Here is a 14,024-nt window from a genome sequence, read left to right as displayed (position 1 = left end):
TCGAACATGTCAAGAATTCTTTAACAATCGTATTAAACGATTACCGATCTAGCATACATCTAGTACACAATGTATCTCCTGTAAATTGGAATGTTTATGTATGTACACAAAATTTTAGCAATGCAATATCTGTAAATTTTAATTGTATTTGATCTAAGTATATATACGTGCTAAGTTATTTACAAGATAATATATTTGTAAATGTCATTTGAAATCATATGGTGCAATACATTTTGCCATCATATACAGCTTGTAATTATTAAAAAATAGATCATAATTAATATCCATTTATCTTGCACTTAACGGAAGCATGATTATTACTATATTTAACTACGTTTTACCAATTATATAGTGTTATATACTTTAACAAAATTTTCGTACTATCCTATATTTAACTTTGAAAAAAAATTTGTTGATTATAATTTATATTGACAAATATTAAAATATCAATTTTTATACAATATTTACATTGTCAACTATATAACAAGAACAAGCTAATTTTTATATAATAAACAGAAAAAAATAGATTGTGCTTTATTGACGAAATAACTAAAATCTTATTCTTTTTGTAATACACACACACACACACTAAAATCAATAACATCAAGAATAATTACAGATATTGCAGTTAAAAAGTTTTCCACAAAAACTAAAAATGTTTTCATCATATTTAAAATATATTATTGTAATTGTGTACAACACGAGATGGATATGAGAATCTATTAGTTTGAATATATTCACAAATACATCTGTAATAAAACTATATATACGAATGTACATATGTATACATGTACAAGCTATTAACGAATGAGTATAGCATACGATTAAATTATAAAGAGAGCTGTTGATTATTTTTTAAAGAGTATTATAAGAGTTCGGTTTGGATTGAGACGGAATAAAATGATATCCTACGAACAAACGATTATAGTATTATTTTTTCTATTTAAAATAAAATCATGCATGTAGATAGAAGAGGAATACCTCATAAAAATTACATATATAAACTACGTTTTTTATTCATATTCTTCATAACATTATACTGTGTTGTAATTTTTATATAAATATACAAGCGAGTCACAATATTATATAAATTTTTTTCAACCGAAATACTCTAATCAATGTATCACGTTCATATTTGCTTCGATTTGAGTTTACTCGCAAATGCAGGACTTTGCGGATCGGTCAGCTTTTTTGTCGCTTTAAGAATAAATGGCACTTTGTACATTGGCATCGGTCTCGCTTTCATCTCCGTTAACTTGCGGAGTTCTGTTTTCATTAATTTCTCAGATTCGAATCTTTTCTTTTCTGCTTCCTGACGCTTTGTCTCCTCTTCCATTTCCTTGCGCCTTATCTTCTCGTTAAACTCGCATCGTTCTTTCGCCCGTTTATCAGTGTTTAATTTTAGCGGATAGGCTTTCAATGGTGCTTTCTGTTTATCAACAGTGCAAACTGTGTTCTTCGCTTTCTCTATATTCGTTCTCTTTGCCTTTAAAGAATCAATATTCGGCTCTTTGTTTTCCTGATCTTCCACTTGCTCGCTTACGATCTTCACACTCTTGTTCTTCATTGAAAGATTCTCTTTGGATCTACCACGAACCATTACGGGTTTGAAGACTGGTACTGGATTCGCGCGGAATACACGCGCTTGCTTATCCTTTTCGAGCAGTTGTTTCACCAAATGCTCCTTTTTTTCAGACACTTTCTTGTCCCGATTATCAAAGCTGAATGGACAAGGTAAGATCGATTTCTTTGATCTATTCTGCTGCTGCTGCTGTTTGGCCGGTGGTGTTGGTGGCTTCGAGAAATTTGGCACTGGTCTGGCATGGAATTCAGTCTTTGTTTTACCGGCTTCTTGCAGATCCTTCAGCCGTTGCTCCTTTTTTATCTGTAGATCCTTATTGCGCGCCTCGAAGCTAAACGGTACGATGCGTGTCACATTTTTCGTTATACTGATGTCTTTTGGTACTCCAAAGAATGTTATCTCCTCGTGTTCTACAACAAGACCTGAGGGATCGGTCACCAGCAACTTCGTGACATTCTTCGGACCGTATGACGCTTTATCGCGATGTGACAATGGACTTTTGTTGAGTTGAGACAAGTTTGCAGCATGAATTTTCCCATTGGATTCAGACATAGAATTATGCGCGGCTGCCGTCGATTTCTTTATTACTCGTGAGCCACGCAGTACATTAGGTGGTATCGGATTGGCTTTTATCTGATGTTTCTTCATCTCTTCCATTTCCAATTTCTCGCGCTCTTCTCGGCTCAGCACAGTAACAGGACGCGACCTGTTCTTCGATATGAGCGCTGGTGAAATCGGTATCGTTGGTTTTAAACGGTTCTGCATCGTCTTTGACAGTGGCATACTAGTATTATTCACCTTATTGCTTCTGGTGTGGAAACGCTTGGGCGTCTCGTTTTGGAAGCGTGATACTGCTTCCGCTAGGCTGACGTATTTCTTGTTGACTGACGTTCTACGTTTCTGTAAGCTTCGTCTATGATTGTACCAGGTAAGAACTGAATGTTTATTCGAAGAATGTGTTCGATTGCCTAACTCGATCGTAGCGTCCACATAATCTTGACTGTCCTCTCCCTTGGTTTTCTTCTTGTCAGACGATTCTTTTGATTCATCTTGCTGCTCTTTGTCATCTTCCTCGTTGTGTTCCTTATTGTCTGCCTCGTTACATTTTTCAATATTTTTTTCATGTTTTTCATTATATTCCTTATTGTCTTCCTCCTTGCCTTGTTTGTCTTCCTTATCTTTAGAATTTTCTACTAGATCATTCTCAGTGTGATTTTCAGGCTTAAACACGGCATGACTAACCGATGTTCCTTTTGCATTTTCAGACATGTCAGTGCCTAAAATACAGATATTTTTAACCACTTTTGTTTGAATGTATTTATTCGATACACTACGACAGGCGATTTTAGATGATTTAATGGTTTTAGGCACATTTGGTGTTATAAAAATAGTCGACTCCTGGGTAGTTTTATTCAGTGCTTCTCGAGTTTTTTTAAGTGGCTTTTTACAGAGCTCCAGTTGCCTCATCGCGTCGCTGAGTACTTGATCATAAGTAGTCTCTTCTAGTTCCTCATTGTTACCATGTTTCGGGGAAGCTATTTTGATAGGAGTACTCTTTATAATTTCTAAGTCTGCTTGCACCTCTGTGCTAGCACATATGACATTTGTGTTAGACGTGAACCGAATATTCTCCATATTCTCAGAAGTAGAGTCACAAAGATCCTCTATACGTTCGTGAATTGAGTGTGATTTTTCGAAGAAATCCTGCGTCCTCATTGGACTATGAGTTTCAGTAAAATCTATCCATTGTGGTGCTTGCAGATCAAGGTCCTCCATTGTGTCAATCAGTAAGATATATATAGCGTGTACGCAAAATATGCTGGTATCAAGTCATAAAGAGAAAAATAATCACTATAAGTCAAAATATAAATGCCATCCAACAGTAGCTAATAATAATCTGCAACACAAAAATTTGAATTCTTAAATCATTTTAAAGATATATCTACAATAGTATTGTATAAATAATAAATAATAATTAAGTAACAAAAAATCTATTTTGACGGATAACTAACGTATCCTTTTTTACGTATCTCTTATTTCTTTTATTTCTAAATTATAACCATATTTGCATTCCAATCATTCTTAGGCTAGCAAAATTGATGTAACAATATGACAAGTACATGCAAATAAAATGTTATTGTTAGAGAAATATAATTATATGTACCAAAATATAAGACATTATTTTTAGACACTTCAATTCACTTCTCAATCTCTTATCATTTACATAGATAAAGTTTTAAATTGTATTAGTCTAAGGAGCACAAGAGTAATCTCAAAGCTAATGGCATTTAAAGACATTTCTCCATATATCAAAAAGAGATTGTTGATTAAATGTCATTTCTAACTCGTCATCAATATTAAATCTGAGAAATTCCTTATACAAAGACATCAAAAGTAACAAAATTAAAAATCTCGTGTAACATGATGTTTTATATTATGTCCTTTATAAAGAATTTCTATTAGAAATAGTTTTATTTTGATAGCAAGAGAAATACTTATGCAACTGAATAGTTTTCTATATTATTTTCATTTTAATGAATTAACAATTAAGTCTCGCAGATCCAACACACTGTTGTTGTAGAATCAAAATAAAGGCCAGTACTACGTACTTACATGTAACTATTTATGTCAGTTATTTACGTCTCTTGTTTATTTCTCACACAAGAGAACTCGTGTATCTAAAACTTCTTCTCCCTGCGATCTCTGACCTTACTTTTAGCTCGTACACTCGATATTCAATTGAACTTTTAAAGGCGGGACAGAGCGAAATACCAGAGAACGTTCCTCGAGAACAGCCAACGACGAAATCAAACGTACGTTTCACTCGTTCAAGTTTGAATCTTTCCATGCTTCGTCCGGATTGGCTGCGTTGTTGCTAGCCGGGTCCGAAGTTTCGCGCATGCGCATCGAACGAAACATCTAACTCGCAAGTAAAAAAAAAATTAATACCTATGAAGATTAACTTTCTTTCTGACAGTTTCTAAAAATTATGTAAAAATTCACTCGCGAATTGCAGTAATGGATTATATTATTTTGTTCTCATCTGCGTCTTCTAAATCGGATGCAGTGTGAATCCAGCATTTGCTTCCGTGATATCGCACATGCGAAATTTTTCGTTATCGCAAGACGCATGCACGAAAAAACCCCCAGATCGCAGTTCGTTCCGATTGGCTGACAAATGGCATGCGTTTTCATGAAGGGGAAACATAAAGCTCAAAAATTCCTACCTCGCCTACAAATTCCCGCTATGGGAATTTCAAATTCTACTTTCCACAAAACTCCAAAAAAATTAGTAGTAAAATTATTGTAAACGTGAATCATGAAAATTAATAATTTCTAATAGAGAATTTTGAATTATGTAATTTATAATTTTATCGCAATTTTTTTCGTAGTGAAAATTCGAAGTCATTATTGATAAAAATTGCAGCTATTTTATATGAAAATATGATTTATTTGATAAATAAGATATTGTTATCATTGGTTTAAAAATATTCGTGCCTAACTATACGGGAATATTATCATTTTGCTATTATTTTGGTCAGTGCAAAAAAGTTTCGTCTCTTTAGTTCTCAGCCAATTGCATCAATAGTCTCGAGATTCGCTGTGATAAAAACTTCTTAATCAAAACATTTCGTATTACATCTAATAAGTTTACTACATAAATACAATCTTAATCAGAAGATCTCTAAACAGAGAGAAAGAAAAAAATTAAATAAAATAAATATTCAGATAGTTCGTTATATCGACTGATGACACAATTGGCTATATTTTCTTATATTAATACAACTATTGTTTTATGAAAATTGATCAAATTCCAATGACTCTTCTTTCTGCTGCTCCAATTCTTTTACAGCTCTTTCTAAGGCAAACAGATGTTCGTCTTGTACGCCAGGGGCTATCGTGCGCATCGCGGATGCCAGTTTATAAAGATATTCTATATTAGATCCACTGATGCCACGTGAAACAATTATGTGTCTCGCAATGGTATCTACGTTCTCCATACCAGCGAAATTTGGATTATCTTCTTCACCTATATAAATAGTAAGGTAGAATGGAGCTTCATCCAATGTAGTTGAAAGTGATGCCGTTGAAAAGGTCATCCTCGAGAGATCATTCAAAGACACATTGGCATTTGAACCACTTTGGGTAGACTTGGAAAAATCACAGGGATAAAAGAGGACGGTTTTTTTTATATAGCCACCTTTCTCCCGGAAATCCAAATGATTGACTACATTTTCTATATTCTCAGAAGATATCTTGTATGCGAGTCCCCATACTTGGTCGTCGGGATTACTAGAGGCGAGCAACGTCACTACACGTCCAGGCTGCAAAAAGAAGATCAAGTATAGTTGATGCGAGAGAAAGCAATTGCATCTTGCCTACCCTATTGGGCACGCCTCTATGATCGGTACTCTTTTGATAAAAACGCCTGATGTATCCCTTGATATAGCCGACGAGCTTTTTCTCATATGGAAAATCTGCTTTCCATATTAAAGAACCATAACCAAATACCCACATGCTCGGCATGCTCGCTCGCTCGCGACGTCGGCCGAAAGATTTCTTTTTATCGTCGGCAACAATGACAATCACGTCATGCAATGTAAACTTTGCCTAATCTCTCGAATGACGAGTTCGTCTTTTAATCCCGTGACATAACTTGCAGACGATTCCACTTCAAAATTATGCTCCATGTTACATCCAACGCGTCTGTTACGCCCTGCAACATAACCTGTTTATCTGTTTCGAGTACACGTGACAAGCGAGTCCCGATTGCCACGTCGCTAATTGGCCAATTTAATACAAAATTTTCCGATTGGTTGGTCCAGTGGAAAAACTTCAAGCACAGAACTCCTCCCACACAGAATGACATGTGCACGAAAATGCAAGGCGTGCAAGGAGGATTAGCACGAACAATTGTGATAACGATTGTAGCACCTCAATACATTTATATTGATGATAATGAATGTAATTTACTATAAATGAAATGGCATCGTTATTGTTACGCACAGAGATCCTCGCTATTCGATGCGTAGGAAATATCGTACTTGTAGGTTAGTTACGAGTTAGTTAATATAATTACAATAATCACAGTTTATGTAATATTAATTTAATATAAATAATTTTGTAAGAATTTTTTGTATTAATATTATATAAATAATTTTTTTCGAAGTTAACAAAAACCTTGAGGGTTAATAATTAATGCTTCGTACATAGATAAATTTCATCAAGTTATAAATTCTTCCAACTTTATAGAACGCTTGTTTATTATCGCAGGTATGGGATCTACTCTCTATGTATTCAGGGATTGCAAATTTGAGTGCAAATTGGATTGTCTGTATCCAAGTAATATACATGGCATTGTAGTAGGAGAGGATAACATATTAGCTGTATTTGGTGCCAAGTCTATATGTATTTGCAAATTTGTTGAAATAGGACACAACATAAGGTAACATAATTTTATGTACATGATATAGCAAAGCCAAATACCAATATGATCTATAGATAAAATTTAAAAAATTATTATATAAGATATAGATTTATATAGGGACTGTGATCCATGTTTATATAACTGTTTTTTCTTATTTTTACTCAGAGCATATTAGAACAATTTTACTTTTAAAACCTGGAATATTCTGTATATGATGTACAATAATTTTTTTTGTATGTGTGTATAGAATTACAAAACAAAGTACTGATCAGTTCAATGATTGGATAATTGCTGCAAAGTGGATATCATTTAAGGAAGAAATACGATTGGCAATTCTATTTGCCCATAATTATATATCTATATATGATATATTTAATAAAACTTGTCAAATTATACGCTGTGAAAAAACATGCATTCTGTATCCTTTCATGGTTTTTGTTAATTAATTTCTTGCAGAGATAATTGACATAAAAAATGTAATAATTTTCTTAATTAATATCTAGCTATGGTGGTTCTATATCAGGAAGTTCTCAAGAGAATTTAGTTATTTTCAGTGGAACTGTATTTCAAGAAATTTTAATATGGAAAGTAGACAATAGATATAATGACATTAATAAAAGAATGCCGGTTTTGCATCGTTTAACAGGACACAAGGTTTGATAATTATATTTAATTTAAAAAAATAAAATTTTTGAAAATAAAAATCTCACCTTGTAAATTTATTCTAGGGTGTTATTTTCTCTGTTATTTGTGATCTGTCTTCGCGATTTATTTGTTCTACATCTGATGATAGAAGTGTCAGATTCTGGAAAGTAACAGAAGATGAAAATTCCAAAAACAATATAAACTGGCAGACAGTAAAAATAGAGCCAATAAAAGCAATGTTTATGCATACAGCAAGAGTTTGGAAAGCTTTAATTAGAAATGACATTGTTTTAACAATAGGAGAAGTAAGATTTCTATTGTACCTGTATGTGAAAGAGAGTTACAATTTATTTTTATGTATATTTTTAAAAATTTTCTACTGTTTCAGGATTCACTTATATGTACATGGTCGCTCTCAGGTAATTTACTTAATAAAGCTTACTATAAAGCTCCAATATGGAGTATTGATGTATCTGAAGACAATATAGTATATGTGGGTGGAGGTGATGGATCTGTACATATGCAACCTTTTGAACATTATAAAAGTCTAGAAACAATTTTTCTACCTGATGGTAATGATATATGTAATTTTCCTAAATACGTTTCCTATTTGCACGATGGCACAATTTTAGTCTTTACTGAATTGGGGACACTTTTACATTACAACAAAGAAATGATGCTTAAAAATACTATATACTTAACAAAAGAACACTACTATATCATGCAAGTTTCTCCAAACCGCAACTTTGTTGCCCTTGCATCTAGAGACGGATATGCAATAGTGTTCGAAGGTAAGAATGTTTATTATAATAAAAATCTTAATGTCAACACATAAAAATGATGTTTATTATAAATATATTATCTTTTTCATTCTCAAGTTTTTAATTAATAAAATTAAATAATTGATGATGTATTTTTAGAGTATCTTGGGACTTTACGACAGTTTACAGAGAAAAGCAAAATAATGGATTCACAAATCTTTTCTTTGCAATGGTTGAATAATTCCGACTTGATAGCATGTGGGGCAAATGGTCTTTTGAAATTATTGAGTGGTATGTAATCATTTATACAATTATATCATAAATATCATAATATATTTTGGAACATATATAACATTATGATTATATGTAGGTAATCTTACAGTGCACGCAGAGTGCGTATTACCACCCAGTCGAGAACGTTGGTTAACTGCAGCTATAATCTATAAAGATGTTAATTCTCCTGTGAAATACGGAACATCATATAATTTGTTAATATGTGGGGATAGAGCTGGGAATATTTATGTATACGATCTGAAATATATATATTTTGACACAGTTATTAATACAGATATTAGTAGAAAACCTATTCAAACACTTGATAGAATTCATGGTAAAATAGGAGTCCAATCGTTTTGTATATTTGGAGAAAACTTGATAACATCTGGACGTGATGGGATGTTGAGATTTTATCAAATACATTTAATAAAGGACTCTTTTATGTACACGAAGCCCTTGGTAATGCTACATAAAAAAAAGATGCCAATGGACTGGATTAGTGGCATGTTAAAAGTGAATATGAAAAGTGTAGAAGAGATGGAAAAAAATGAGATTCTTTTTGTATTTGGTTTTAAACAGGTATAAATCGAAAATTTTATACATATAAATATATATACATACAATAATAGGAAATCTTGTATAATAATACATTATATCTCTTATAATAACATTTTCAGGTGGAATTTATAATATATAACTTGTTGAACGAAAACGTAGTCGTCAGAATTCCTTGCGGTGGCGGTCATAGATCGTGGGACTGTGTAATATCACACACAAAAGCCAGTTTTGCTTACATAAAAAATAAACAGGTCCATGTATGTGATATGACTTCTTCTCTTTTTCTTTCACATCCTGTTTTACAGGTAAGTGATCTTGATTTATTAAAAAGAAAATAATTGAGTATACAAACCTTTCTATATTTATTGTTTTTTATATCCAGAATGGATTTCACATAAAAGAGACATGTTGCTTGCGATACATTTCGATTAAGCAGTCAGATCATTATCGAGAAAATATTTTCATATCCGGTAGTGAAGACTGCACTCTTCGTATCAGCAGTATTTTTGAATACGATTTCCAATGGAACGTTTTCAAAAATTTAGGAACTTTTAATGGCCATCTTTCGGGTATTAGATGCCTAAGTGTTATTGAATTAAACATGTTACATGAATCTGAGTTTCAATATCTAGTCTTTTCTGGTGGAGGAAGAGCACAATTAAAGATTTGGAAATTAAATTTCAACTTCCAAAGTGTTGACCCAAAAAGTCCACATTCATTAAAGAAACTAAATATGTCGTGTTTTGATGTGAATTCTCATATGCTCTATAAACAAAATCAATATTGTAAAAAACCATGGCAGGAAACTAAGCAATCCTGTATCGAAGAACCAGAAACGCGTTATATGGATATTTATACCTATTACCCTAAATTGAATTATGTGTTAGTCTTTATAGCTTGTGCAGACGGATATTTAAGGTAATTTAATTGTTTATTTCATCAAGAATGATATGTTATTTTATGAGAGAGTTATGAAATAATATTCCTTTTTTTCTATTGCAGACTACTTGTATATGATATTGTAACTAACAACATATATTTAAAAGTATCTACTAAATATATAGATCGTTGCATTTTGAAGATACACGTATTATTATACAAATCCAAAGTAATTGTATTAACAATGAATACAGACGGAAAATTACGTTTTTTCGATTTTACCGACATGATCTCGAAAATACACGAGGATGCAAATTCTGGAAACCAGAATATTTTGAATTTCGACGATATCCCTTTCGCAGAATTTAGCTTGCATCAGTCAGGAATTAATTGTTTTGATTTAAAGGATATGAATGAGAATGAATATCTTTTGGTTACCGGTGGCGATGACAATCTTGTCAATGTCACCTATTTTAAAATTGACATATCAGAAAATAAACTATCAGCTGAAATATTATCTAAATGGAATACAGCGTCCGCACATTCCACACAAATCGTTGGTAAATTAATGCATATATGACATTTTTTAAGCTAAAGCTATATGTATTGTAAATTCTACACAAGTCTCAAGAAATTTATAAAAGTGTACAATACCAACAGGTGTGAAATTGAAAGGCAACAAAATATGTAGCGTGGGAATAGATCAGCAAGTTATTACCTACAATTATTCATGTTCCAATGGAGTCGTACACGTAGATATCTTAAATCAAGTATTCACATCTGTTACGGATGTGCAAGGCATGGAATTATATAGTTGTCCCAAGTAAGTTTAAAAATGTATTAAATGTTATAATTATGTCCTCTTTATTTCACTATTCTTACAAATGCTAATGTTAACAGCCATGACAAAAGCTGGAGCGATTTTATTTGTATATATGGACGAGGATTTGAAATACTGTCCATTTAAAATTTCACACAAAATATTTATGTAAAAAATATTTTCTACCGAAGTGTCTTGTATGTATGATATATATATATTTATCTATTTGTAATACTCAGTATTATGTAAATATAAATTAAATCATTACACATTTAAATATGTGTAAAAACAATCGATTATTTGCCATACCTTTCTTATCTAGCTAGCGAAAGTATTTTTGCCATTTAAAAAAAAAAATCAAGTTATACAAAGTATGTTTAAATAAAACGGGACTTGTAAAATAATGAACTCTAATTGTATAAATATATATAACATAGAAATTTTGCATTTTTTTGAAAATAAATAAAATTACTTACTTTTATTTAAGAGAGATATTTGAAATTCTAAATTCTAAGATATATGAGAAAAATTAAAGTTTTGAATATACTTAAAACAATTCGAATGTTTATGCGATTACATTATTTGAAATTTTTCAAAAGATTGTATATTCGAATTTCGAATATACCTTCTTTTTTAATTTGCTCGCCACTAGTCGTCACTGCCATCAGATGTCAGTGTAATCGTAAAAAATGGCTGTACGGTGTGTAGTATTTTGACAGTATCACGCAACGTTTGTTGATGATAATTCATAATATTTATAAAAATTGTATGACATATTTAATTATATAAAGATGTCAAGTATCACGATATCAGCCATAAGACCACGGACCAGTATTCTCGATAAATCCTTGAGTAAGGGTAAAGGAGAGGTTAGCTTGAGTTGTTTTGCCCTCTTATTCTCCGAACTAGTGCAATATTGTCAAAACAGAGTCTATACCGTTCCAGAGCTGCAGAATAAGTAAGTAAAGCAAATTATTCTTTATCATTCACTGTCTCGCACTCACTTAAAGATATATTATTTTATGTTGTAACTCTCTCTAGATTGGCAGAGATTGGAGCAGAAGTCGGACACAGGATAACAGATCTACTCGTGGTACGAGAAAAGGGTGGCAAACGTGAGATAAAGCTACTTAATGTACTGCTATTTATCAAAAGTACAGTGTGGAAGTCCTTGTTTGGTCGAGAGGCCGATAAACTGGAACATGCAAACGACGACGAACGTACTTATTACATCATCGAAAAAGAATCCTTAGTAAACAAATTTGTGTCGGTGCCCAAAGATAAAGGGAGCTTGAACTGTGCATCCTTTGTCGCTGGTATCGTGGAGGCTGTACTTTGTGATTGCGGCTTTGTAAGCAGCTTCAGTTATCTATTCTTTTTGAGATAGTCTGTCAATCAATTTATATTTTTATACAAGAACAAAATTTATAAGTGTTTTAAATATTATTGCAGCCCGCTAAAGTAACGGCACACTGGCATAAAGGAACCACATATATGGTTAAATTCGATGACGCTGTTGTTGCACGTGACAAGCAATTGGAAGATCGGTAATAGAGAGAATGAACACATACGTTACATTACTCTTTCTATAAAGATAAAATATATAATACCTATATAACAAGTTTATCAATTGTTATGATAAATCTATAGTCTTTAATTATTGCGTTAAATTCATATTTCATGTATGTACCTTTTATATTTAAGACTGGTATCACTCTTCATCGAATTTTCATAACTATACTTTTATAAAATTTTTAATGTTTTTCTTCTTCTAATGACATACATTGCATTTAACATTAATATATATGTATATGTTTCTTCTTATAAGTTTATTTTATACAATCTAATGTTAAGTTAAACACATCAACTGCATGTACTTTATTAAAATAATCATCTAACAGAATCTATGTGATCTGCTTGCATAATCAATTTGCCCAGTACGATACAAATGTTCTCGTTTATCCTATGAAAAAAAAAAGATAACACATTACACATTAATATTTTTACATCGGTTCTTAAATTTTATGTTTTTTAAACACATTTGGCTTACCCTGTCTTTTTTTAATGCCAATGCAGTTACAACAATAAGAGATGCAACCACTCCAACTTGCGACAAGTATCGTCTTAATGAAGGTACAAAGTATATGTCCAACGATGTTTTTGCAGCAGCGAATCTATATATTCCTGTATCAAACTATTCATAGAATGAGTAATCATATGATAATTTATTAAAATTAATTTACATAGACATAATTATTAAATTCTCTCTAAAATCAATTATTTATTACTTCAAAATCAACAAAGTGGTAAATATGAAGGTACAACAGATAGTTTCCGCTATTGCCACGTTTCATTAATCTGTTACATAATTTGTATATAGACAATTTTAAATATAAAGTATACGTAATTGATTAAAGCAAAAATTATATACATATATACATATTTATAGATCCTATTCGGTTTTTTAATTCTTATTACCTTAAATTCTTATTATATTTTTAATAATAAACTACTTCATGTTCTTTAAAAATATTGAGTATACTTGAATCCAAGGAATACAAAGATCGAAATAACAAGTTCAACTTGTAAATGCAAGTGACAGAACAAAATACTGTCGCGCAATAAATGATAACAACGAATACAATTTATCAGTACATAAATCAAACATAAATAGGCGTAAATATTGTCCACGGAGCACAAGTATCACTAATATATGTGGACCTACAGGTTAAGTTAAATGTCCGTGTATGTACGTACGAGAAGACTTTTGGTCGGGTGTCCTGAATCTCTTAGATACAATTCGCGTAATTGCTTCCGTTTCGCATCTCTCCACAACGCGAGTTCACGTTGTTCTGGTGTTAAATCGTATACCTTTTTCGACATGATTCCAAATTTCGTAACCTTACTTCACCCCTTCACTCTTCACTCAGACTGCGTTCCACTAATGCGGGGTCTACAATAGAAGTCGTAGCGGTTTTAAGTCGTAAAAAATTGACCAATCACAGTCGAATATGAGAAGAATAATCAACTGTGATTGGTCAATTTTCTACGACTTAAGACCCTACGACCGCTACG

General features: G+C 32.0%; 5 protein-coding genes across 5 annotated transcripts; 2 read left to right on the top strand and 3 right to left on the bottom strand.

Moving 5' to 3' along the window:
- Positions 1 to 1,052: 1,052 nt before the first annotated feature.
- LOC108721561 (targeting protein for Xklp2 homolog) lies at positions 1,053 to 4,483 on the bottom strand. Its single transcript, XM_018446175.1, has 2 exons — positions 4,196 to 4,483; positions 1,053 to 3,479 (listed from the first exon to the last, which is right to left on the bottom strand). The coding sequence occupies exon 2, from the start codon at positions 3,356 to 3,358 to the stop codon at positions 1,130 to 1,132; it is 2,229 nt and encodes a 742-aa protein (XP_018301677.1). The 5' UTR covers positions 3,359 to 3,479; positions 4,196 to 4,483; the 3' UTR covers positions 1,053 to 1,129.
- A 597-nt stretch (positions 4,484 to 5,080) lies between these two features.
- Positions 5,081 to 6,300, bottom strand: LOC108721564 (putative glutathione-specific gamma-glutamylcyclotransferase 2). The gene is made up of 2 exons (XM_018446178.1): positions 5,966 to 6,300; positions 5,081 to 5,907 (listed from the first exon to the last, which is right to left on the bottom strand). The coding sequence occupies exons 1-2, from the start codon at positions 6,107 to 6,109 to the stop codon at positions 5,377 to 5,379; spliced, it is 675 nt and encodes a 224-aa protein (XP_018301680.1). The 5' UTR covers positions 6,110 to 6,300; the 3' UTR covers positions 5,081 to 5,376.
- Positions 6,301 to 6,478: 178 nt separating this feature from the next.
- Positions 6,479 to 11,109, top strand: LOC108721560 (WD repeat-containing protein 6). Its single transcript, XM_018446173.1, has 13 exons — positions 6,479 to 6,633; positions 6,857 to 7,028; positions 7,258 to 7,428; positions 7,514 to 7,664; positions 7,739 to 7,960; positions 8,044 to 8,446; positions 8,576 to 8,707; positions 8,787 to 9,271; positions 9,370 to 9,555; positions 9,633 to 10,168; positions 10,253 to 10,689; positions 10,790 to 10,952; positions 11,030 to 11,109. Exons 1-13 carry the CDS (start codon positions 6,567 to 6,569, stop codon positions 11,094 to 11,096), a joined length of 3,192 nt encoding a protein of 1,063 aa, XP_018301675.1. The 5' UTR covers positions 6,479 to 6,566; the 3' UTR covers positions 11,097 to 11,109.
- Positions 11,110 to 11,629: 520 nt separating this feature from the next.
- On the top strand, positions 11,630 to 12,549 carry LOC108721565 (trafficking protein particle complex subunit 31). The gene is made up of 3 exons (XM_018446179.1): positions 11,630 to 11,907; positions 11,991 to 12,300; positions 12,402 to 12,549. Exons 1-3 carry the CDS (start codon positions 11,741 to 11,743, stop codon positions 12,498 to 12,500), a joined length of 576 nt encoding a protein of 191 aa, XP_018301681.1. The 5' UTR covers positions 11,630 to 11,740; the 3' UTR covers positions 12,501 to 12,549.
- Positions 12,550 to 12,742: 193 nt separating this feature from the next.
- ND-B15 (NADH dehydrogenase (ubiquinone) B15 subunit) lies at positions 12,743 to 13,913 on the bottom strand. The gene is made up of 3 exons (XM_018446180.1): positions 13,707 to 13,913; positions 13,000 to 13,143; positions 12,743 to 12,912 (listed from the first exon to the last, which is right to left on the bottom strand). The coding sequence occupies exons 1-3, from the start codon at positions 13,830 to 13,832 to the stop codon at positions 12,844 to 12,846; spliced, it is 339 nt and encodes a 112-aa protein (XP_018301682.1). The 5' UTR covers positions 13,833 to 13,913; the 3' UTR covers positions 12,743 to 12,843.
- Between the last annotated feature and the right edge of the window lie 111 nt (positions 13,914 to 14,024).

This window comes from Mycetomoellerius zeteki, unplaced genomic scaffold (genome assembly GCF_001594055.1).
Source record: "Mycetomoellerius zeteki isolate Tzet28-1 unplaced genomic scaffold, Tzet1.0 scaffold174, whole genome shotgun sequence".
NCBI classification, from domain to species: domain Eukaryota; kingdom Metazoa; phylum Arthropoda; class Insecta; order Hymenoptera; family Formicidae; genus Mycetomoellerius; species Mycetomoellerius zeteki.
The sequence above is the reverse complement of the archived record's forward strand: the minus strand, read 5'-3'. Positions and strand labels throughout refer to the sequence as shown.